Source organism: Phalacrocorax carbo, chromosome 8, assembly GCF_963921805.1.
Source record: "Phalacrocorax carbo chromosome 8, bPhaCar2.1, whole genome shotgun sequence".
Taxonomy (NCBI): Eukaryota; Metazoa; Chordata; class Aves; order Suliformes; family Phalacrocoracidae; genus Phalacrocorax; species Phalacrocorax carbo.
The window spans coordinates 6895800-6919257 of NC_087520.1; the positions used below are offsets into that span (position 1 = coordinate 6895800).

Below are 23458 nucleotides of genomic sequence, written 5' to 3' on the forward strand. Positions count from 1 at the left end.
TTCATTTTTCCAAATTACAGACAAGCTAGTCAGAGCAAAGTGCTTTAAAAACTTGCTTTTAATAAGTTTTTGCATTACACAGGGTTGAACAGTTTTGAGAACTGGTAATGAGGAGTGTGTCCGAGGAATGGCAGTGGAGTTGCAGGGTGTGAGGATGGGCCAATGCGTCACCCATGCTCTCATCCATTCCCCTCTGAGAATAGTCCTCATTTCATTAAACATCTTTATTCTTTATAATGCTGACAGATAAAAATACATTAGCTTTTTATTTAGTAAGGAAGAATGAATCACTTGGTGTTAGCATAAAACCGGGTTTAATATGATCGGAAGTGGCCCACAAGGTAATTGCTCACAGTGTGACAAAGGCCACCTGCTGTACAGTAGTTCTGGCTCGTTGTAGTTCGCCTGAGCCCTGTCAGTGCTTGTACCTGGGATACTGAGCCTTTACCCACCGAGTCAGGTGACACACAGAAGGTTCTCTAGCTACTTCCGATAGCTACACAGGACCGGGTGGCTGTGGCATTAGTAACAGATTAGCAAGATGAGAAGTTTAAGGGCATCAGGCCCTAGCTTATGAAAAAAAATGACTGCAGCTGTACTATTAAAAATACATTCAGGAAACTACATATTTGTGACAAAGGCAGTGATTGCTACATGTTTAATAATTCAGAAGTCTTGTAGGATATGTGTTATGTGGATCATTTCCAGATCTGTTTAAGCTGCCATTCTTTCCTAGGTTGGGATTGTGTTCAGTGCTCACGTGGAAAAGCACTGGTTGCCTCTGTGCTTTACCTGAGAAATAACCAGCCCTCTGTCCTGGTACTGGGGCACAAGTTCACATAACCCTGGGGTTGTCTCCTTGGCTCGCTTCACCTGAACACCCCCTGCAGAAGCATCAGCTGCAGCGAGGTAGACTGCATGAGGAAAGGTAGAGGGTAACACATACTTAATGCTAAGTAAAGGCTTTACCTATATCTAAACACTCAGTGTGCAATATCCAGGGTCAGACTGACAAAGGGAAGAGAGCAGGACCACCAAGAAAGAGGGCTGCTTCTGGTGTGTGGAACAGTTCCAGCTTCAGGACTTAATTCAAGATGTGCTCATAAAACAAGAGTTTAGTCATGTGAGTGACTTTTGGAGATGTCTTACTTGGTTGCAACTTACTTATAAAAAAACTAAAAAAACAACCACCCCGCAGCCCCCTCTGGGAGGTGAGGAGGCAGGTGACAGGGACCTCTCTGTACCTGGCAGCGATGGAGCGTGTTATCCTAACAACTCTATGCTACACTTGAGATAAGACCTTAGGGCCCCCCCATGGTGAGTCTTGGTTTTGAGTCACTCCAGCGCTATCTTTTCAGTGAGGGACTTCAGGAAGCACATAGAGGAGAGCCAAAGCAGAAGGCATCTGTGTCCTAGGGCAGAGCAGAACCACGTGCTCTGCAGAGCCAGGAAGACAGGGATCTACCCCAGGGTGACGGTACCAGCTAACAGAACTGGTAGTTGTTGCTCTTGAGAAGGGGCTGGCCACTCTGCTCTTGCTCACAGGACTCCTCACAGCAGGCAGAGGTATCACAGCCACTGTCTTCCTCAGCAGTGGAGGGGAGGTTGGTGTAGTCCTTGAAAGCAAAAAAAAAAACCCAACCCACCCAAGTGTGTTTCAGTCCCTTCAATGATGTACAGCACCCGTTTCTGCGCAGACGAGCAGCTGGGGATGCTAACTCAACACGACCCTTTGCTGTGCCCATGGGATTTCCGTGGAGCTGCAGGCCAGCTAGCCATGAGGCAGCATGCCTTTTGTCCAGCTGCACGCCAAATCCAGGGGAATGGGGCAGGGCTGCTGCACTGGTCGTTTTGTTGCTACCCGTATTGCTGCCAAGCAGCTGTGTTTCTTTGTCCAGCCTCCTTTGGTCATGGTGGGGAGTGACTTAACACTTCAGCATGGGGAACTCTGGGTGCCTCTCTATGCTTTCCGCCAAAACTAAACTGCTCCCATCAGTTAAAGGTAAGGGACATTCCCAGGAAAGCTGTCCAGGAGCTATGTTTATGTATGGGGAAAGCGTGTCTCCCTTCCTGCTTCTCCTCTCCAAAGGTCCTCACCTGCTCCTTATGCACCTCCAGCTCTTTCTGAATGAAGCAGCCGATCTGGTCGAAGGTAGGTCTCTGGGTGGGCTCCAGGCTCCAGCATGCCTGCATGATGCTGTACCTGCAAAGCCAACAGGGACAGGGTGGTTGGACTGCGCTGCTGCAAAGCCGCTGGAGGGTCTGTGGCCCCAGGCTCCTCCTTGCAGCGCTTTGTATTTCAGGCACACAGTACTGAGCAGTCCCTTATCCTCCTGTCTGTAAAACCTGGGGTGAGTGCGTGTGCAGTGCTCCAGGGAAAGGTGAGCACAGAAGCGAACAGAGCAAAGTTCTCTAGTATCAACCAGGGGCTTTATGCCTCCAGTACTTTTTTTTTTTGGAAGCTAAACTCATTCCCCTCCTGTATCCCACTCAGGCTTGTCTTCTCACAGTCCTAGCGTCAAAAGTAGCTGACTTAAAAAAAGAAAAATCCACCAAATTCAGGAACATGGATATATAGCGTGAGCTCTCCCATCTTCCTGTCCCTAAACAGGAAATATTGGATGGAGCATCATAACTGACTGCCCCAGGTCTTGCTTTCCTACAGGAGCAAGGAGGAGCATGGTAGGATCCAACCTGAGCCTCAAGGGCAGACACAGCTGGGAGCAGCAGGCAGACCTGTGGCCAAGGTCCCTGTGCCATCGCTCCCTGCAGCCCCCGCGTGCGGCGGCTCCAGCCACCCTGTCACCGGTGTGTGCATCTCGGCACATCCACTCACATTTCCAAGGGAGCAAAGTCAGGCCTGGCCATCTGGTATCCCTGCTTCACCATTCTGTAGAACTTGCTGTTCACCACCATGCCAGGATATGGACTTTTACCTGTGACAGTAACAGGAGCAGAAGTGGCTTTCGGATCGGAGGCTTTAACACTCCAGCTTTGTGGGGTGAGCAGAGGCAGCCTGGAGCACTGCCTGAGCCAGGGCTGCTCCTTCTCAGGGAGTTCTGAGTTAAAGCAAATAATCCAGGATCTGTTGGTTTTAGTGGTCCCTCTGGAAGCATAACAGTGTTTGATGGCCTGGATAAAACCTAGATTTTTGTCAACCTTCCGCCTTGGAAACTTTGCCACAGAGACATTAGGGCAGTGGTAAGCCATGGAAAACAAGAGGTTTACAAGCTCACTTTCTTACCAAGGGAGAAGATCTCCCAGAGAAGGATGCCATAAGACCACACATCGCTCTGCACTGTGTAAATGCAGTCGAAGATGCTCTCTGGGGCCATCCATTTCACGGGCAGTCGGGCCTGGAAGAGCAAAGAGTCCTGCAGACCGGGGCAAGCTGGCAGCTTACACTATACACTGTCCTTCGTACTCCAGCTGCACCCTACCCTTGTACCCACTCTTGTCCCCATTTTAGTTACTTACATTGCCTTTTACAACGTAGTTTGAGTCATTCATGATATCACGTGCCAGGCCAAAGTCACAAATCTTGGCTATTCGTCCGTCTGATATGAGTACATTCCTGGCTGCTAAGTCACGGTGGATGCACTGCGGGGAAGAGAGTGCAACTGAGACCCAGCCACCATCCCCCAGCAGTCCCAGCTAGTTCCCTACAGCCCAGGCCTTTCACCAAAACACCACTTATGGGGCAAAGGGAATATGTACTGCTTGAAAACCCTGTGTAAGAGGCACTATGTCAGGTACAAGGAGTATGGGCTTGCTTTCAACAACTTCATTTGCAGTGCTAAGACACTGTGACATTTTTTGCTGTGTCCTTTAATCATTCGCGGGGCTCTCATCTTCCCCATGGGAGGAGGCTCAGGGCCAGGGGCTGTTGACACTGTGCCCTCATCTCTGAAACAGTCATACAGTTACTCTGATACTCCAGATGAGCCAGCTCTGGCAGACAGCTCAACGGCCACTTTCAGTTCCTTGTCCTTGGGGCAGTGGGGAAGCTGCCAACGTGAGAAAGCTTTGCATCAAAGTTCCTGACCTCATGTAAAAGCTGGGGACAAAATGTTGAGACTAACACAGTGCACAGCCCTGGGTTCCCCCCGTAACGCTGCCCTGCCGTGATGGCCTGCCTGGAGCCCATGGGAGACAAAGGCTCTGAAGGGAACACCAGTCACTGTGGCCTAGCGTGTCTGAACCCGACAAATGGAGCAGAGAGGCCTGTTTCCAGCAGCAGCTTGCTTGAGCTTGGCCACCCCATCCAAAAACATCCCATGCCTCTTGCAGACAGGATGGCTGGTGCCTGCTGGCTGGACTGGTGTTTCCCAGATGGGGTGCTGGCCACAGTTGTCCCCTTGGCACTCACGTTCTTTGATGCGAGGAATGCCATGCCCTGGGCCACCTGGCTGGAGAACTGTAGCAGGTCAGAGAGATTGAGGGGACGGAGGTCCTCCCTGGTTTCATCATCTTCTGAGCTTTTCCCTGAAATTCAAAGCAAAGTTTTAGAGTTGCTGCAGACCTGGTGAATAATGCAAGCTATGTTGTATCCAGGTTCCCTGGGGCCAAACCAGGCAGGATCACCCGAATAAAGAAATCATAAAAAAAACCCCAGAAATAAACCTTTAACTCACCCCTGACTTGCGCAGAATCTGATGACGCTGAAGATGACGATGATGACGACACAGGTCTCATTTCAACATACGTTTCCAAACCCTGGCTTGAAAAGCCACTGTCACTGAGTCAGAAGCAGCAGAGATGGACACAGGCTGTTAGCAACCCTCCAGCAGTCCCATCTGCCCTTCTCCACATCCACTGAGAGAAAAAACTACACCCCTTCCTGCAGGAAGTGGCTTAGCTGGAGGCTTAAGGGCAAAGGAAAAGTCAACATCGAGGCCGATTCAGAAAGGGGATGTAGGTGACCTGTGGTTTGGGGCTCCAAGTTCTGCTCCCCTTTTCTTGAGGGACTGCCCTTGGCTGATGGGGAGCACTTAGCCTCTTGTCCTAGAGAACCCATGTGCCCAAGAGTGTGGGAAACCAGAAAGTTCTGATTCCAGATTGTGGGAGGGCAGACTGGATTGAAACCTGGATTTATTGTGGGATATTCAACAACTGCTGTCAAAGACTTTGAAAAACATTTAACTGTAACCAAGTCTAAACACATGCAACCCCAGTGGCTTTTATGTCCTAGTATTCTGCAAGTCCCCCGACCTTCAGCCTTAATCTCTCCCCAGCACAGCCCTCGGCACACTTCTCCCAGCAAGCACCCAGGCCCTGTATTGCTCAGCCCTGGGGCCACCAGAGCTCTGCTTTTACCTCCGGATGTATTTCTTCTCTAGGTCAATGTTTTTGTAATCAGCAGTGCTGTCTAAAGAGGTGTCCAGGGTAGAATCCTGGATAATTATGGATTCAGCCTTCTTCCGCAGGAAATTCAGCAGATCTCCATAGCGACAGTACTCGGTGATGACAAGGATTGGGCCTGGGAGAGAGGCAAAAGCATTCATTAAGAAGTGATGTTACTGTGACCTGTCCTGAGGATTGCCTTCCCTGGGAGGGGGAGCAGAACCCACATGGCACATAAGCATGTCTGAAATGGCCAGCCCACAGGCCCTTGAGAAGTTACACGTTCAAAAAAGACCACCGAGCTCATCAGCTATCTCCGTTGTGAGACTGAGGAGAGGTAACAGCCTCAGAGAAGTAGGCCATGGGCAGGGTAACCAGGGCTGTGAAATCCTACCTCCATAGGTACATGCTCCCAGCAGGTTAACAATGTTCTCGTGGTGACCCAAGTGACTCATGATCTTCAGCTCAGACATGAGAGCCTCCTGCTCATCTGTGTCTGCCGTTGCTGCAAGACAAGAGGAAAAGGGCTGTGTGAAGGAGTGAGCAAGAGACAAGGAAGACATGATGGGGGAGGACAGAAAAAGGTGTAGACAGAGAGATGGAACAAAAGGAGGAGACACACTCAGAGAGGAAATTGTGCCCTCTATCTGTGTCTTTGGCCACATGTGTCCACAAAGGTGACAGCAGTGTGATTCCAGCACCCAGTCCTTAACACAGAAACATCTGAAAAGGTAGATGTTGCAGCCTGGGAGCAGTAACATATGTGGTGAACACATGCTACATCCTGCCCAAAGGAGCCTGGGGGATTTCAGCCTTTGCAAGTTGCTCTGGGCTTACACTTCAGCATCTTCACAGCCACTTTGAGTACCGAATCTTCTTTGCCCAGCCCAAAAGCGGTGGCTTCTACCACTTTTCCAAAAGCTCCTGCTCCAAGAGTTTTTCCTGCAGAGGGGGAAAAAAATGCTTATAAGATGTTTTATAGAAAGAGATTGAGCAGTTGTCCTGCACACAGCCTTGAGGAGGATATCTGGTGGGTGGGGATTCCTGCTAAGCCCAGTCAAGATGACACATCCCTTAGTCAAGAGCTGGTTAATGTCTAAGGGGAACTCTACTGTGAGCAAAGATGGTATGAAAGAGGCCATGTCCAAACATGGGCTCACAAACTCTCTGCCTTCAGAATGACCCCAGATGCAAGAGGAGGGATGTGATCCTCTCAACCTTCCTTGGAGCAATGGAGGGCTGGAGGGAGGTGTACCCTAGCATTTGCCACCCTGCGTGGAAGAGGCAGCAAGGCCTGATTAAGGATGTTGCTGTAATGTCTGGATGCAGCTTCAGATATTGCCCAGTGGCTTTGGCTCTGTCCCTTGGAGCATTTCAGTTCTGTGGTGAGCTGCATGCCACCAGGCAAGCTGCAAGGAAGGTTTCTTACCAAACTGGAGGTTATTCCTGGGAAACTCCCATTTTTCATTGTATGGCAGCTGAGTGGGATCAATAAAGATGTAGTTATTCCCTTCACAGGCCTCAATGATCTTCCACCGCACCTGGTACTTGGGTTTCTGTAAGAAAGAAACTGCAGTTATTCAAAGTTCCTCAAGTCCTGAGGGTTCCCCAGTCCCAGCATGCACCCTAGCTCTCACCCTGCAGGCACAGAGGGAAGATTTATGTTTCAGCCTGTCAAATATTTCTTGGTTTGAACCTGGACTGAGTGAGAGGCTTTGTCTGTACAGCCTGGTCCTTTTGCTCTTACAAAGTCCCCCCAAGTCATCACACATGACGGAGGGAGGCTCTCTTGCCTCTTTCACTTAAAGTAGCCCATTGCCCTCACTTGGGATGGCAGAGCTGGGAGAACCAGCATGTCCCACCAGACCTGTAGCTGAGCTGTGCCCAGCTGGTGCCAGAGGAAGGTGTCCCTGCTGTGTCTCTTTCCTTGGTACCCTGGGTTGCTGAGCACAGCAGAACAGAGGAGCTGGCCCAGCCCTGCTTCCCTTACAGGGGAAAAAAAATATTGAGAAAGAGAAGTAAGAATTTCTCTTTTCCGTGAATCTCATTGCAGAGGTAACCAGACAAGGACAGAGAGAAGCAGTGCTGGAGCCCATGGGCTGAGGCAGTTGCCAGCTTGTGCTGGGTGTTGTCATTCATGTTGAGAGGGACAGGGAGCCAGGCTGGAGGCACAAATACAGAGAAAGGCAGTGAAATAGCTTGGCACGAGAATAGTATTTGTGGCCTGTGCTCCTCTACAAGGAGACAGGCAAGGACCTGCAACCGGAACGGCAAAGGTGGCCGCAGGTCCACCAGGACAGACACAGGGAAGCATGGGTCATGCCTGTGATGAGTCACCTCCTGTCCCAGCTACTGAGAGGTGTGCACGGAAATGTTTCTCCTCACCACCTCCCCTGGAGAGTTGCAGAGATGGACGCAGTGTATGGGTAGATGGTCAAAGCTAGGTTAGCACAAGCATGAGGGACCATAACTGAGGCAAACAGGTCTGCAGTTTTGATGCAAAGCATCTGTTTGCTTTCTCTCCCCCCCCCCCCCCCCTTTTTTTCTTTGCCTGAGAGTTGAACATCCATGCCCATGCAGGGTGTTGAAAAAGGCCCAGGCGGGATGCTCCAAGCAGCACAGTTCCTGGTGGAGGTCCCTCATAAAGAATGCACTCAGTTTATTTGCTGTTACCTGCTCTCAGAGGGTGAGAATTGCTGCTTTCTGCTCCAGAATTCACCTAGCATTGCAGTAATTAGCCATGGCTCAAGAATAAGATTTTTTATAAAAAAGTCCTGCTTCTCTTGGGCTTGCAAGGCCTTCCTAAAAGCTATTTCTTCAGAGCTATACTTACACAATCATCCACCCCTCTCTCTCTGGACTACTGGCCAAAGACAGCTCTGCCTAAAAAGCTGTAGTCGCTTGTTTGGGAGAGGGCTCTGCTGGATCTTCTGACAGCCAGCACCAGAACTTTGCTGCAATATTTGCAGCCTTGATGGGCTGTCAAAAGAAGAGTGCCAAAAAGAGAGCTGAAAACCAGCAGATTTTCACCCACTGATGAAGCAGAGGTGGCTACTGATTGATACAGTTTATGGAAACAACTGAGAAGGAATCCAAATGCTGAAAATGAGTCTTGCAGAGAAAATAGGGCAAGTTCTTGTATAAAAATAGTGACCAAGTCTTCCTGGAGACAAACGCCTTCTAACATCATCCCATTTCCCCATAAAGACAGCTTTTTATAAAGCAGGAAGAGGAATTAAAAAGTAGATGCAAGTTGCAAACCACTTTGTATTCCTCCTTAATTCGCTCCGTAGATTCATGATGACCAGAGCAAAACCAGCTGCAACTGACAGCACAGAGCAAGCATGTTTTTGTGGTGCCAAGGAATAACACATTGACCTCTGGGCTACAGGACAGAGGTACCAGGGTGGGAGAAGGGTTAACACACTGTCCATGAACCTTGCCCTGCAGCAGGAAAGTCCTGGCGTGGTTGGGAGGCAATGGAGATGAGGGAGGTAGCTTGCCTGGTACCTCCAAGCAGAATGCTTCCTGCCTGTGGCTGCCAGCAGAGGCAGGGTGAGCTGAGGCTGGGCAGGCCTTGTGGCCTTGCTATGCAACAGGGAATCTGACCTGATTGTACTTGTAGAGGAGGAAGAGAAGTAGAAGGAGCAGCAGGACCGATGTGCCTATGCAGGTGGAGAGGACAGGGCTGAAGAGCTTGTTTGGAGGGGCCATGACACTTCCTGAAGGAGCAAAAAACCAGGGATGAGTAAAACACTCCTGTTTCAATCCCATCTCTTGGAGAATTTTGCCCAGCTCTTCACTTCGGTTTCCCCTGTATGCAACACAACCCAGCACTGGCCTCAGAGACACCCAAAACAGCTGCTGGGAACTGAGGCAAGTTCTTGATGCCAAACTCAATGCTGCAATGGTTCCCCCCATGCACCCCAATTTCCACAGAGAGCACCAGGTGCTAGGTCAGACTGGGGACCAAGATCTGTGCAGCAAGAACAGGCCCATCAAAAGATGCAGCCCCTGGGCTCCAGTGGGCTGAGCAACAGCTGGCTGTGCTGCAAGTCCTGCAGTTATAAGGTGTTCATGGTGTGGGTCAGACTTTGGCACTAGGCTATGCCCATCCAGCAGTTCCCACGTGGCTTCTAGGACTGGCAAATGCCAAAGCCTCCCACCTTCTGTGAAGATAGATGGCTTGTAGAATCTATTGCATGTCCCTTGCAAGATAGTAGGGATATATGTATAGGAAGATGGTCCCCCAAGATCCCCCAGATTCTCCCCTACTCCGCCAAGCTACCAGTTTTTATCTTACTGGTGATGGTGAGTGAGTGAAACATGTCAGAAGCGTTCCCCTCTCTGTTAATGGCCACACAGCAGAAGGTGAAATTGGCACCCAGCTCCTGGAATGGGACAACACTCTCCACCTCCACCCCTTGGATGGGCAGCACGTTCACTACCTGGGGACTGGAGTCATTCAGTAGCAACCTATAGTCCTCGTTGTATCTGCAGAGACACCAAGCAGGACAGGATGAGTGTTCCTCTGCAGCACAGATGCTCGTAAGTGAATTGGTGCCTGATTTATACTAGAGGAGACACTGGGAATTAGCCTTTCAGCTCTATGAGGCAAGTTACTGCCTGGTTAAAAGGCATGTTCCTAAACACCAAAGCCCTGTATAGATCGAGCTTTAACTGCCTTTATATGGCTAGAGCTGTGGCAGCAGTTCCCTTCTTGAATGGGGCTGGTACTAAGACACAACCACCCCCGTCGGGCAGCTGCAGTTGCCTCCCACTGCACTGTAGCTCAGTAAGCCTGTGCTCTGCAGAACCGCAGACCTGTGGAGATCCCAGAAAAATGACTAGGAAGAGGCAGGTTGTAGCTCTACAGCAACCTACACCAGAGAACTTTTCCAAGGGACCCACATGTTTCTTGGAAAAGCATTGGGAGAACGTGAATCACAGGTGGCTGAACTCTTCACGCTCAAGACTTTAGGAATAGTACCTGTCCCCTCTCCTCAGACAGCCCCCAAGAACCTCTTTTTTTAGCAGGGCAACATCCCTGTTGCTATTACTGAACAGGCTCTGCTATATTGCCTGTAAGCAAGCACACATGGTGCTGCTCAGCAAACATCAGCATAGCAAGTGCATACCTTGGAGGTGCTCAGTCTCCTGGGCATTTCTTACCTGTCAGAGTGAATGGGGCACTGGTACCACTCAATGCGTGGGGCAGGGTAGCCGATGGCCATGCATTGAAGGATGCTGGAGTCATTGGCTGGCACCTTGATTTTGCAGGCCCTTGGAGGAGCTGTTGGGGAAGGCAGATAAACAGTGAGTGCTTTTCCTCTGGTCACAGCATATTCCCTGTGCTCTGATTTACTTTCCGTGTGTGCACTGGGAACCCCCAATGCTGTGTATAGGTTTGGGCTGGGTCCTAGATACAGTCTGGTTGTGTGTCCTGTGGGCATGGGGCTGGAAGCACCCTGGTACCCCACCCTACTTGCTGCCAGCTGGGCAGCAGCCCCAGGGTAAAAAAAAAAACAAACAGGCAATGCCAAGCACTTACATTTCACAGAGATACTGAAGGTAACTGATGCATTGGACTCATTGTTGAGAGCATAAAATGTATAGAGACCTCCCTCTCCTTCCTGCAGGCGGTTCAGGAGGAGTGTGTTGTTATACCTGCTCACAGAGAGAGAGTAAACACCATGAAGAAAGCTGTGCTGAGGAAACCCAAGCACTCACACAGTCTTTGCTCAGCGGGATGCTGCCACTTCCTGTGCCCTGGAGTGGGTGAATACTTCCCAGCACTAATCCCAGCGCACCAGGGAATCTGCTACTTGCTTCTTCAGGGGAAGCAGGGAGGGTCTGATCTTCATTAGAGAAAAGACCTTTTGCCACCAAGCCCACAGCACTTCTGAAAGGCTACAGGAGGGTGAATGCTCAGAAAGGAGAGTTTAACATCTAAATCATTCCCTTTGAAGGGCTAGAGGATGCTGGTCCTCCTGCCTTTGAGAGAATGAGTTATTCCTCCCATTTCTTAGCCCACCAAGTCATGGCCCCTAGTGCCCACTCCCCTCTGCCTCTAGCCCATTTCTCAGATCCCAATGCAAGAAAGAGTTTGCCCTAAAACCATCACGCTTGCTGAGTGGCAGTTCCTCCTGTAGATTATTTTGCGTTTCTAAGAAAATGAAAGGGGAATTGCCAAAACTCCCTGTCAAATGGAATGATTGTCTTTCAGCATCATTTTGGCTTCAGTTGGCTGGAGGCTTTGGAAGAGCAGGGCTGTGGCCTCCACTAGTTTTATCCACATAACTATGTTTCTGGCTGCTCTTGACATGGGGCATACAGTGCCACTCAGTACATACACTCTCCAGACTGCAGAGAATGGGACAGGTCTGAGGAGCAGTGAGGGAATTCAGGTTTTTGTACTGTTCATCCACCCCTGCAATTTATTCCTGCAAGGAAAATGCGAATTTGAACAACCAGACCCCAATCACGTCAGAGATTTCCACAAGGTTTTCTAAAGAGAAGGCTGCCAAGGTAGGCAGAGGTGGTGTCCTCCTTGACCTGATCAGACCCACCCACTGTGGTTTCCTAATAATACTGGAAAGAGAAGATAGGCAGAAGTTCTCTTTAAAAACAGAGAGATTTCTGTGAACCAGTAGCATGAGGTCTGCCTGTCTCACAAGGAAAGCATTGCTAGAAACATGCCATGGCCAGTGTAGAAGAGATAGCACATACCAGTTGTTTCCAGACGTCATTTGGCCCTTGAATGTGGTACTCCCAGAGTTCTTCAAGGGGTTTATGTGCTCCCAGCCCCAGTCGATAAGTTTTGGGTAAGCCTTAATGTGGACCTGCAGCTCTCGAGTCTCCCCCAAAGCAACATCCTGGCTAGTGGCTTGCACTGGGATCAGGAACACATAACCTCTCTCTGCAGGACGGAGGAGAGCATGACCATCAGCAGGCATGTCCAGAGACCTGAAACAAGCTTATACTAGCTTCATAAATGTACCATTACTGGAAGGGGCAGCTGGGAGGCTGAAGGAAGGAATGAGGCATTCCACAGATTGCATTGCCAAAGGAGTACTTTTTAGTTGATCCTTTGTCATGGCAGCTTGGATTACACTCTGCCGAGGGAAGCTAGAAAATCTTAAATAACTCTCATGGGAAAAGAGGTTTTGCTTGCCATATCCTAATAAATGATGAGGCTAAAATGGTATCTCCCAATTGTCCATAGATTACATGCCCCTTTGCTAAACTCCTGGCTTCTCACTTGGAAAAATCTCAGACCAAGGCCTGTTTCTGAGCTGTGGTATGCAGCAGCTTTGGGGTCATCAGCAAGCCCCAGCCTACAAGCTGTGAGGATGAATTTTCCATCTTGAGATACAAACAAGTGTATAATAGACCTGAATGCCCTTATGTGGATCTGTTACTGGAAGAGACAAAGATCCATACTCTGCTCACGTGGCTTGCCTTTCCTTCCAGCCAGCCTTTTCTGGTCTTCAGCATAAAGTTGCCCCCTTCTTTTTTGTTTTAAAGCTGTTTGTAATCACACAGAAACATTGTAAACACACAGAAGAGCTTTCCAATTTTTCATCCAGAACCCAAAAAATGTCCTCCTGCTCCTCAAGATGTGAAGGGAACACCAGTTCCTTTCCTAGCATCTCCATAGTTCTCATGTGACCCTTCAGGCACAAGCAAAGATGACATTTCCAACAACAAAACTAGGAATAAGATGGAGGCAGAAGCAGCAAACACTCCGGACTAGATGTGATTCAGCCCACACCTTCCTCATCTTTTGGGGAAGCACTCACCTACTACCTGAAGCATTGTCGAGGCATTCCTGAATCCTGCTGAATTGTTAGCTATACAAGTGTATTTCCCACTATCTTCCATGGTCACTGCTGGAACGGACAGGGTGTCACTGATGAAGTAGTTCTCATTTTCAAAGCTAGGGTTTTTGGTTCTCCTGACCTGTCAGGAAGGGAGAGAACATCAGGCACTTCCTTGGAAGGGCAGAGGATGGAACTGAATATTTATGACAAACATACCCACCCCCTCCTGTTCTGGGTTACTGAACTTTGCTCTAGAGCCCCTGTCACTGAAAGCCACCTGTGTGGAGACAGAGAGGCATATTAAACCTAACTATTCAGGGCAGATTTCCACAGCAGTTAGGGTTATAGGTGTTGTCAGCCTTCTGACTGCAAGTTGGCCTTACACTCTGTAATCCAAACATATCTTGTACATTATTTCAACTCCTTAATAAAGGCATCAGATATAACAAGGACTTCAAGCAAACCTTGTCTAGCAGTTAAAAGTCAGCACAACAGAGATTTTGAAATGCATTCCCTTTCTTCACCCATATCTTTTTTTGGGGGGGAACTGCGTGTCCTGAACATGTTTGCTGCTTTATGAGCCCTGGTAGGGACGGGTGGGAAAACGTTGCCTTAGTAGGTGCTGTAGCTCCTGCTCAATGAACTCAGCTGAAACATACTTCCCTTCTCTCTTGCAGCAAGATCCTCACAATGGGCAGGTGTTTCTTAACCCTGTGCAGCCCAAGGAAACGATGGCCGTATTGAGATTTCTACAGCTTGTTTGCATAGCTGCTTTGGTTGGACAGTTCAAGGCTTTGCTGTGGGTGGCTTGGGTCTGGCCAGTTCTCACCACCCTACGTCCCCCAGTTCCCAGGAAAGCCCTGTACTCCATACCTGAAGCTGCACAACTTACGCTTTTTGCTGCCGTCACCCATCTGATGTCATATTTGTGGGAAGGAGCAATTACTCTGCAAGTGACTTCGAAAGGTTCGCCCACAATTCGTACATGGTCTATAGGGTCCATCATCACTGATACAGGCTTCTCTAGCGCTACACAAAGGCAAGCAGGGAAAGAGTCAACATCAGCTGGCCCAGTGACCCCATGTGCTTTGGAGGCTCTCCAGGGCCTGGCTACCTTCTCCTTTCCATCCTCTTCTGTCCCTTTACCCCCAGCCTCCTCCTTCCCTAGGATCATCACTCATTTTTGTGCACATGCCTATGGGAGGCAGTACAGGTCAGGGAGAGCACAGCAGCCAGCACTGTGGGTTGAAAGGGAAGGGGAACCTTCTGCCATGGTTATAATCTGAGCATCAGGGCCTGAGGACTTGAAAAACATCAGGGAAATAAGTGCATTCTTTTCTGTTCTGTGTAGTGCCTGCAAAGATTTGAACACTGCTGAACCTCAGAAGACCCACCTGAAGGAACCAATTCGCCAGAAGCTGATGGAATTTTGCCTCCATTAAATACCCTTTAAAATTGCAGGTTCAGAAAGGTCTTTCCTACCACTGGTGAGGAGCTTTTCCTTAACTATCTACTGTGGCCAGCTTAGCTATTGCTGTCTCCCTGAGGACAGCAGCAACCCCAATCCTTTACCTTCTTCCACAATCAGCTTTATTCTTGATGAAGTCTCTGTTTTTCCATTTATCACTGCTTGGCATTGGTAAGAACCCTTCTGCTTGCTTTGCACATTGTATAGTGTTATTCCTTTCTCAGTACTGAAAGAATAGTTGGTCCCAGGTGAGAGAGGAGAAGCATCATCCCTTATCAGTGTCACGTTGGATCCGTACTCAGGGGCTGTGATGAGGCAGGGGAACTCGGCATTACCACCTTTGGTCACGAGGATCCGGAAAGTTGGGATGTACCACACATTTTTGGGATCTGCAGAGGAGACAAGGTAGGCCAGAGAATGCGATCAGAAAATGCATTGAAGCTGAGACACACATTCCAGCAAAGGCAAGTCTCCAGCATAGCTGCCCAGTGGGAGTTCGACGCTAGGGCAGCCCTGCTCAATGCCTGCCTGACTCAGCCTCCAAAAACTCACACTACAAGCCCAATTCCAGCTAAGGCACTTAAGGAGAACACAGCAATCAACTCATAAATGTACATAGGTAAGAGAGACTGAGAAGTATGCTTACCTCTAATAAAACTTTTCACCATGGCGTTAGTTTTATTTATCAGGCCTTTAGCTTCCCTGTCCAGGACAGTTATCTCTGGTACAAGGGAAGGGGTGAACTCAAGTGGTGGAGCTACCACAGAATAACTTCCTCCGGGGTAAAAGAATATTTGGGGTTCAGGTCAGGTTATGAGGATGTGATTCATGTGACTTTCTCTTACCTGAGGTACTAGCAATATAGCGCTCTGATTTCCAGATCTTACTGCTCATTACAACACCAAACAAACTTTCATTCCTTTTATTTCCAGGTAAGGCCAAGGTAAATGGAGAGGTCCCAGCTATTCAGCTGTGTATGAGATGTAGGTGTTCTGTACTCTACCCCAGTTCTTCAGCCACAGGCCCCACTGTATGTGGGCTTAGATGGTTGTGGGTGAGCCACTGCCCCAGTAGGAGCCTGCACTGCTCCCCCAAACACACACACAGAACCACAGCCACAGAGAGGACCGGTATAATGGCTGCACTCCCTGAAAGGAGGCCGTTCTGCCAGCATATGTAGGAAGAGGGAAGCATGGTTACCTCGCACAAACAGATGCACAGTTGCAATGCCCTTGTCATTGCTGTTGACATAAGCACACTTATAGGTGCCTGTATCCCTGTAAGTGGCCTTGGGAATACTGAGCGTGCTGCTGTTGTGGTTGCTGAATGTATTCTTTTGACTTTGCCATTCAACTTCTGACTCTCCTGAGCAGTGCAAGATGACTGGATCACCCGTGTTGACAACCAGAGCATGGAGGTCAGGGCTGATCACTGGGGATGCTGAGCCTACAAAGGAAAAAGAGAAAGAGTGAGAATACAAACATGATCCCTAATGATGCTCTGTTGGGGTTCACACTGCTGAGCATGGAGTAGCTCAACATCAGGAAGAGGCTGGGTTTGGGATTCAAACTGGCTTTTTGGCTTGTGTCACTCTGGCCATTCTCCATCCCACCACACCAGTATGGCCTGAGACCTGAAAAGCTTCTGCAGAGCAGAAGGTCAGTGCATGCCTCATGGGAAGGCTGGCTTTTTGGTTGCTGGGCAGTGGATTTTGAAGGACACCTGCTTATGCCTTATCATCGAGTCAAACAGTGTGTATTCCTTGCAGATACTATCAAAAAATCATGAAGTAAGTAAGCATCATTATTCATATTTGGGGGTGGGAAACTGAGGCACAGAAAAACTAAATGACTCATGAAAGCTCGTAGCTGCAGAGCACACAGGCCATGCTGACACTGGCATTGCAACCCAGCTGGATTTCTGATGCCATCTCTGCTTTGTAGATGGCTTCTCTGCTGGCTGAATAAAGGGGAACCAGGGTCCCACTCCAGCCCTTAGCATTAGAGGGAAATATTTTTTCCCTGTTTTGCCTCATCAGCGAGTTCTTTGAGTCACCACCTATATTTAGGGTGGGGGGGAAGTGAGAAATGAATCAGTGCCGCGGGGCTAGGGAAGAAGCAGTACTGCCACCCCCACGCCAGGCCTTCGGGGAGGACAGGAAACACATTGCAAATGGCTATCTGTGCTGGGGGGCTCTGCACCACCTCCAGCCCCTATCCAGGGCTATTCTCCCACTTCTGCTTTCCTTCCCAGTTGCTAGCCCATCCTCACATCTTAAAGGGACACACACCCAGGTTCAAATAATAGTAAGCAGAACGGTAGCTGCCCAACTTATTGATTTGTTGCTCTTAGAAGAGGTCACTGCAGACAGTGCTCCTCCTGGGTGGTGGCAGCAGAAACAAGGGCAGAGTTTGGTCTTGTGATGTCTCAGACTCTGCAGCAGAGTGCTCTGGACTCACAGGAGCTCTTTAATTGAAAAATTTGTTGTCCAAATGAACATAAAACCCCCTAACTCGTCAGGAGGTGGGAGAGGGCAAAACACCCTATAATGGCACGATTAGTCCAGCCACACTTATATATCCTTCAAGGGAAAGGGGAGAAGTGGCCAGGTGTTACAGCCCTTGTTGCAGGGAGGGTAGAAGAGAAGGCTGCTTATGGTCATGGGTAGTAAAGACCATTTAATGCAGATCTGTTCCCAGGTGCTGCCTTGAACACTGTCCCTGTAACACAGCCAGCAGAAGCAGCATGCACCCATCCTCATCCACCCCTGCTCACAGATCATTTGGTGAGGAAAACTGTGTCAAAGGTACAAACATGTGTCCTGTGCTACCGGCTGTGCTCAGGGCTGTAACACCAGAGCCTGTCCATCAGAGCTCAAAGAGCATCATTTAATCAGTCCTGGGTTGATGCATCCTTCTGTGCAATGAAGCGTTGAGAATACAAGACTTGAGGCCCTGTAGAGCATTGCTGGTGAGTGACAATGAAGCAGTTGCCCAGGGGAAACCCAAACAAGGCCTGGATCAAACTCACTGGCCCTGGGGAAAGAAGCAGAAGACAGGGAGCTTCGGAGCACGGAATATTTGACATTTTATCTTCCCCTGTCCCCCCCTTTTTTTTCTTTATGTTTTTATCTTTCTGTGGAAACAGGAAAAGTCTCATTTATTCCCAGAGTGCAGAAAAACATATCCCAGAATCCTTTGCAAAGCAACATTTTCCACATATCTGAGATACGATGTTCCTCCCTCTTTGCTGAACTGTGTTTTCTAGCAGCATTTAAAAGAAACAGAAATGTGTTACTCTCAATGACTGGATGCTTTTTCCTCACCTACTCTCTGCTTTAGCTACCTCTACATATCCAAGGCTTCGGCACCATTTGATGGGAAAGCCAAGCTCTTTGACTTAGAGTGGCCTTCAAACTGGCTCAGGGAAAGACCATGTTATAACTGGTTTGGCCACATATCCTTGGTTTGGCCACAGCAGGAAGACACAAAAAACAGAGTCATGCCACATTTTGTTGGCATCAACTTCCAGTTACTCCTGAGATGCTATGGCCAGAAAAGGTTCAGGGTGGGTGCTCTCCATAACAGTGAAGAAGCCAGCAGCCTTCAGGCTATCACTGGAGTCTCCTGTCAGTGTTACAACCGCCACACAATTTGGGGTGAGGACAAATGGGGCACAGACATTAAATGCAGGACAATGCCAGGTGAAGGCCACCCAAGCATCCACTTCTTTGTGTGTGCTGGGGGATGAGTCAGATCAGCGGGTCCTTTTCCAGAATGGGGAAGCAGAGCTGCTGGGGGAGGCTTTGTCCCTGCTGACCAGTGTGCAATCTTGCACGAAGCCCGAGGATGTCTCTCTGCTCTTCTCCTGCAGCTTCCGCAGCATTGCTGGTAACTGCTGGCCAAAGGTTTTACCACACTTGGGTTGTGTAACCATGACCTCTAGTTACAGCTGCAGGCTCTGTCCCTGCCACTTCCATGCCAGCCAAAACATTAGTTTCCTCTGCTGAGGGTTTGGAAATGGTGAAGAAGGAGAAGTGAAGGCTAATAAGACAGAGAGGCTCAAGAACCTTACCACAGAAGCCAGTCATCAGGACCTTGACTTGGCCCCAGGGAATAACTAGGCTAAGGTCTGGCCCTGGGAGGGACCCATACCAGGCCTGAGCTCCCCTTGCTCCCTCCTCAACAATGGGAGGGAAAAGCTTGGTTTCCGAGGACTCCTTCCCCAGAGTGCGGGCAGGGGATGGGGAAAAGGGTGCATATCACATATCTGCTTGGGGCTTCTACCTCAGAGGTTTAGGTTCATTCACAACAAGAAAATAAAAGAAACCTCAGAGAGACTTCTCAAGATGGCCAAGAACACAAATGTGAGCTGATCAGGTTTCAAATCCTTCTTCTGCTTGATCCGAAGCTGGGATTTGAGCCCCTGACACTCCCCCAGCAAGAGCCCGGACCACAATATTTGTACATCATCAGCCCTGGGTACTCACATAAGATACACTTGCAAACCAAGAGGTAGGAGAAGGAATTCAGGCTCTGGCTCCAGCTTGAGGCTATTGTTTTGGACAACCTTGGCATGCTTCAGCTTTGTGCTGCAGATGGCCAACAGTGACGGTACTCAGACAAATATGTGTCTAACACCCTGACATGACAGACAGTGCTTGACAAGGATATCACAGCTGGTGACCTGCATTGCCCAGTGCCTCGAGCAACTTTTTGAGAGATTCTGACAGATATCATCATGATCTCTTGCAAATCTACATGAGATCTGCCTAGTCCCTATCATCTTAAAAGAAAAACCATAAGAAGTTAACAACCCTGCAGCCTTCAGAACCCAGTTCCCAGCACAGCATACCTGGAAAAAGCTTGCTCAGCATGTCAAAGACATGACTTGAAGTGAAAAAGCATGCAGTGCAACAGCAAGAGGACGCAAATTTCCTGGGCTGAAAATATCAACACAGTAGTGGCTCAAGAGGCATACACTGCCTCCCTGTTAAATGCTGAATGCTTTACCCCCTAGATTGCCCCCTTGCAGGGGGGACGTCCCACCATAGTCTCATCATGTGGGGAGCAAGCTCAAAAGGATAATGAAGGAAAGTGTCACACAAGACATGAGATTAGTAATACTGGTTTCTGTCTGACTGCAAGCCTCAAAACAGGCCAAGTGACTCTTTCTTGAGGCTAATGGGTTATCACCTTTTGGCCATCCCCGTAGACTCAAAAGCCAGGTGTCTTAACTTTTCCCTTCTTGGCTGCCACATTTTTGTTTCCATCACAAGGTCTAACATACCCTGTTGTATATGCCAGCACCACCAGAAAACAGCAGTCCTCAGACATCTCCAGCCAGGCACAAAGTGCATTGGAAGGTGCTGATGCAGCCACCTTTCCCAACTCTTTCACCTGCAGGCCAAGCATCTCCAGCTCTTGCTTCATTTGGGCAAAGGGTTATTTCAGAAGCTGCTGAACCTCTCCTTCCTCCTAACCCCTGCCCAGACCCAAACAGTGGAAAGTTTCCCTTTCCTATCTCCCCACTGCGGAGACTCTTCCTCTGCTATGTGCACCTTTCCATATCCCTTGGCCTTATCCTGGCAGTGCTGCAGGCAGCCAACAGCTAGCCCTCAGCACAGCTGGCTCCAGCACCACAGATTAGCAACACACCCTCCTTCCACTGTTGTCCTCCCTCTATAATGACAGCCAGTTCTGGATGGTCTTCAGGAAGCTGCTACAGCCAAATCTGCACTAAAAGACAAGCCAGTGTCTCTTCCTTGCTGTGCCATGGAGCAGACTTCCTCTTGCCTGTTCCCTGCCCATGCCAAGGCTCCTTGAACCTATCCACAGCAGCAGTGCCTCCTTCATGAAACAGCCTCCAGAAGCAGGGACCATCCCAGCCCACAGCAGGCTTTTGGTAGACACAACTGGGAGCCCAGCTTCACCCTCCACCACCAGGAGCCAAGGGCCCATAAGTCCAGCTTCAGCACTGCCCCAGCCCCACTGAGACTGTCACTCCTTCTCACCCGAGAAGGGAAAAAGCACTTACACCAGACACCCAGGAAACTCTCATCACATCCCAAACCTGCCCCAGAGCAACAAGGAGACACTGTAGAGCTTTGGGGAGGGCCAGTAGACCTACCATGCCAGACGCCAGCAAGCAGCAGGAGGAGGGCAGGACCCATGTCCCCAGGGACCACAGAGCCCCCAGTATGGAGCAGGGATGCAGCCGAAGGATCCTCTCAGGCAGTGGGCACCTCTCCTTGCAGGCACCGTCCCCAGCTCTCCCTCGGCAGGAGCTTCTCCTTTCTGAGTTGACCACAAGTTAAGAAATTCCTTTTTTTTGTTTGTTTTTGAAATGGGAGGGAAAGAATAGAAAACGATGCTTTGAGACGTCACTGGTGACAAACCTCCTTAGCAGAGGTGGGGCCATACACGCACCCCGCTGCGGGGCGCACCCTCCTCCCTCAGGGAGGGCTTCAGCCCCAGACCTCTCCCCAGGGCTGGCAGGGACCACTACATCATGCCGCGGTTCAGAACAATCCCAATGTGCTGTGGCTCCTGCCACCCGGTTCCCTAGAGACTTCTATACTCTTTCCTCTTGCTTGGGGACACAAAGAGCCTAGCTGGGACCTGCCTTTATGGCAAGTGACTCCATTTTACCTCAGCAGGACAAGTTTTACCTCAGGCCCAGTGGATCTTCCTGGCTTTGGGTCCTGGGGTCCTACACAAGAACATGGCTGACTCCCTCACAACAGGCCCACAAAGATGATTCAGCCTAGGGCAGCTCCCAGATGGGAAAACACCTGTGAAGATGACAAATTAGTCTGTTTTAACCAAAAGCATGATCCCTGGTGCAGAGAGGGGTCCTGTGGCCACACAGGTTCACCCCCAAGCCCCACTCCAGCACCATACACAGGCAGGGTTGAGTCCAGCCAGCTGCAGGCTTGCCTTCACCACCTTCCCCAGCAGCGAGACACATTGGGGTCCAGTCTGCAGACCCTTCCCTGTCCCTAGCTCTCCTCCTCTCCCAGTACCTCCGGTTTGGGGTTTGGGCTCACAGCAGCCCTACCACCATCAGGCAGCCACAGGGCTCAAGCAAGGACCCTTCTTCCCCAGAAGCCCACCCCACCCAGCCATATTACCTTGCTGGTGGGGAGACTTTTGAAGCTGTTTTCTAACTGACAACCTGGCAGGCACCTGGGAGCAGTAATTAGGCACTTCATTAACCCTCCCCTGGACCGGACCTCTTCTAAAACAGGAGGTGACGGTAGGCTTGAAGCAAAACAGTTTTCCTAGGGATGCTCAAGTCAGCAAGATGTTAGCAGATCAAGTCAGATGCAGGGTGCCCCTTGCTCTCTGCTCTATCTCTGGATAACCTCACACTGCAGCAGAAGTTCATGACAGTTCATGGCAGCTCTGGGGTGGGAAGTTACGGCCACCACCTGACAGCACTGGGAAGCACAAGGGAGGAAGGTCCTGCCTAGGGTGAACTGGAGGGCTCTGCCTTAGCTGCACCCAGCTGCAGCCCCATGAGCGGAGAGGTGGCAGGGACACCAGCTGCAAAATGTGGGCAGAAAGAGATGGGCTTTTCCTAAATGTCTGCACAGAGGTGGCTGTTGAATCTGCACTTGCGATGCAAAAGTGCCAGGCAGAGGAGTGCCCCTCATGCCTCCACAAATGGGAGGGGAATGGGCTCCTCTGAAGGGGACAGTTAGAGAGGTACCAGCAAGACAAGATCTTGGGGCCAAGAGATGAGAGCATGGCTGACTGTGCTGGAGATGACTAAGAGTCATGGGAACATGGACAGGGCTCTTGGTTTTGGCCAGAAGGATGGCTGGAGAGCATGAGGGAGTCCAGAGAGGAGGAAAGGCAGCTTTTGGCCAGAGAAGATTTCCTCTCAGCAGTTTTTCCTGGCAGGATAGGGGGAAGAACATAAAGTAGAGGCAGCGTAATGCAATGGGGGGGCTCCTGCCCAGACCTGGGGGGCTGTCAAGGGGCTGGGCCTCAGGAGATGTCTGCCTGATTATTCTTTCCTCCTTTTGAGCCAAAGGGGGTTTTTAAAGGATGTTTGTTTCTCTCCTTCTTCCTTTTAAGTTTGTTGGTTTCTTTTTTTTTTCTTTTTTTTTTTTCCAGGAACAAATGCCAGCGCAGAGAGAACTGACTCACCAGTGTGAACAAGTATTAAAGCAGTCAGGTTTCATACAGAGAAGGGAAACAATCTCTCAGCCTCCCTTCTTCTCTTTGAGGAGGCCCCTTGCAGAGTGTCTCTGATGGCAGTGGTCCACAAGTGACAAGTCACAGCCTGTACACATGGGCCCCCAAGCTGGGCTGGGCACACCTGGGGATGCTCAGTGGGACAAGCTGTCTGCTGGGGTTCCTCCAGCAGAGATGGCCATCTCTTCCTGCCTGCAGGCTGCACCCCAAATCCTGTGGGTGCAAGCAGCAGCTCAGCCACAGGGGTGCTGCTGGGACTCATGTGCCCAAGCAGCTCTGAGCAAAGGGCAGGGATGCTCTCCAAGGAGCTGCAGCCTTACTTTGAGTCACTTGAAGCCTAGGGATATCTGTGGAGGCCCCGATGGCCAGGAAGGCATGCTGGGAGATGGCACAAGACTTGCTCAGTGCCTTGCTAGCCACAGGCTGGCTATGGAGGGGAGAGTGGAGGCTGCTGGGAGCCCTGGCTGGGAGCACTGGGAGCTCAGGCTTGTTTCCCAGGCTGGGAGCAGGGCTGGGCCATTCCAGCTCTACAGGACCCCTGCACTGAGTGCAACTGGCCATGGTGTCATGCCTGCCTGTACTGCTCTGTAGCAGTCTGGGGACACATGTGAAACACCCAT

At 50.0% G+C, this 23458-nt stretch overlaps 1 protein-coding gene across 1 annotated transcript; it reads right to left on the reverse strand.

Moving 5' to 3' along the window:
• Positions 1-40: 40 nt before the first annotated feature.
• CSF1R (colony stimulating factor 1 receptor) lies at positions 41-20962 on the reverse strand. Its single transcript, XM_009510031.2, has 21 exons — positions 20764-20962; positions 15835-16080; positions 14739-15023; positions 14059-14195; positions 13146-13305; positions 12073-12262; positions 10895-11010; positions 10516-10636; positions 9647-9837; positions 8953-9065; positions 6773-6899; positions 6181-6285; positions 5738-5848; positions 5317-5479; positions 4635-4738; positions 4370-4485; positions 3478-3600; positions 3245-3356; positions 2837-2936; positions 2098-2203; positions 41-1616 (listed from the first exon to the last, which is right to left on the reverse strand). Exons 1-21 carry the CDS (start codon positions 20804-20806, stop codon positions 1485-1487), a joined length of 2901 nt encoding a protein of 966 aa, XP_009508326.2. The 5' UTR covers positions 20807-20962; the 3' UTR covers positions 41-1484.
• Positions 20963-23458: the final 2496 nt, after the last annotated feature.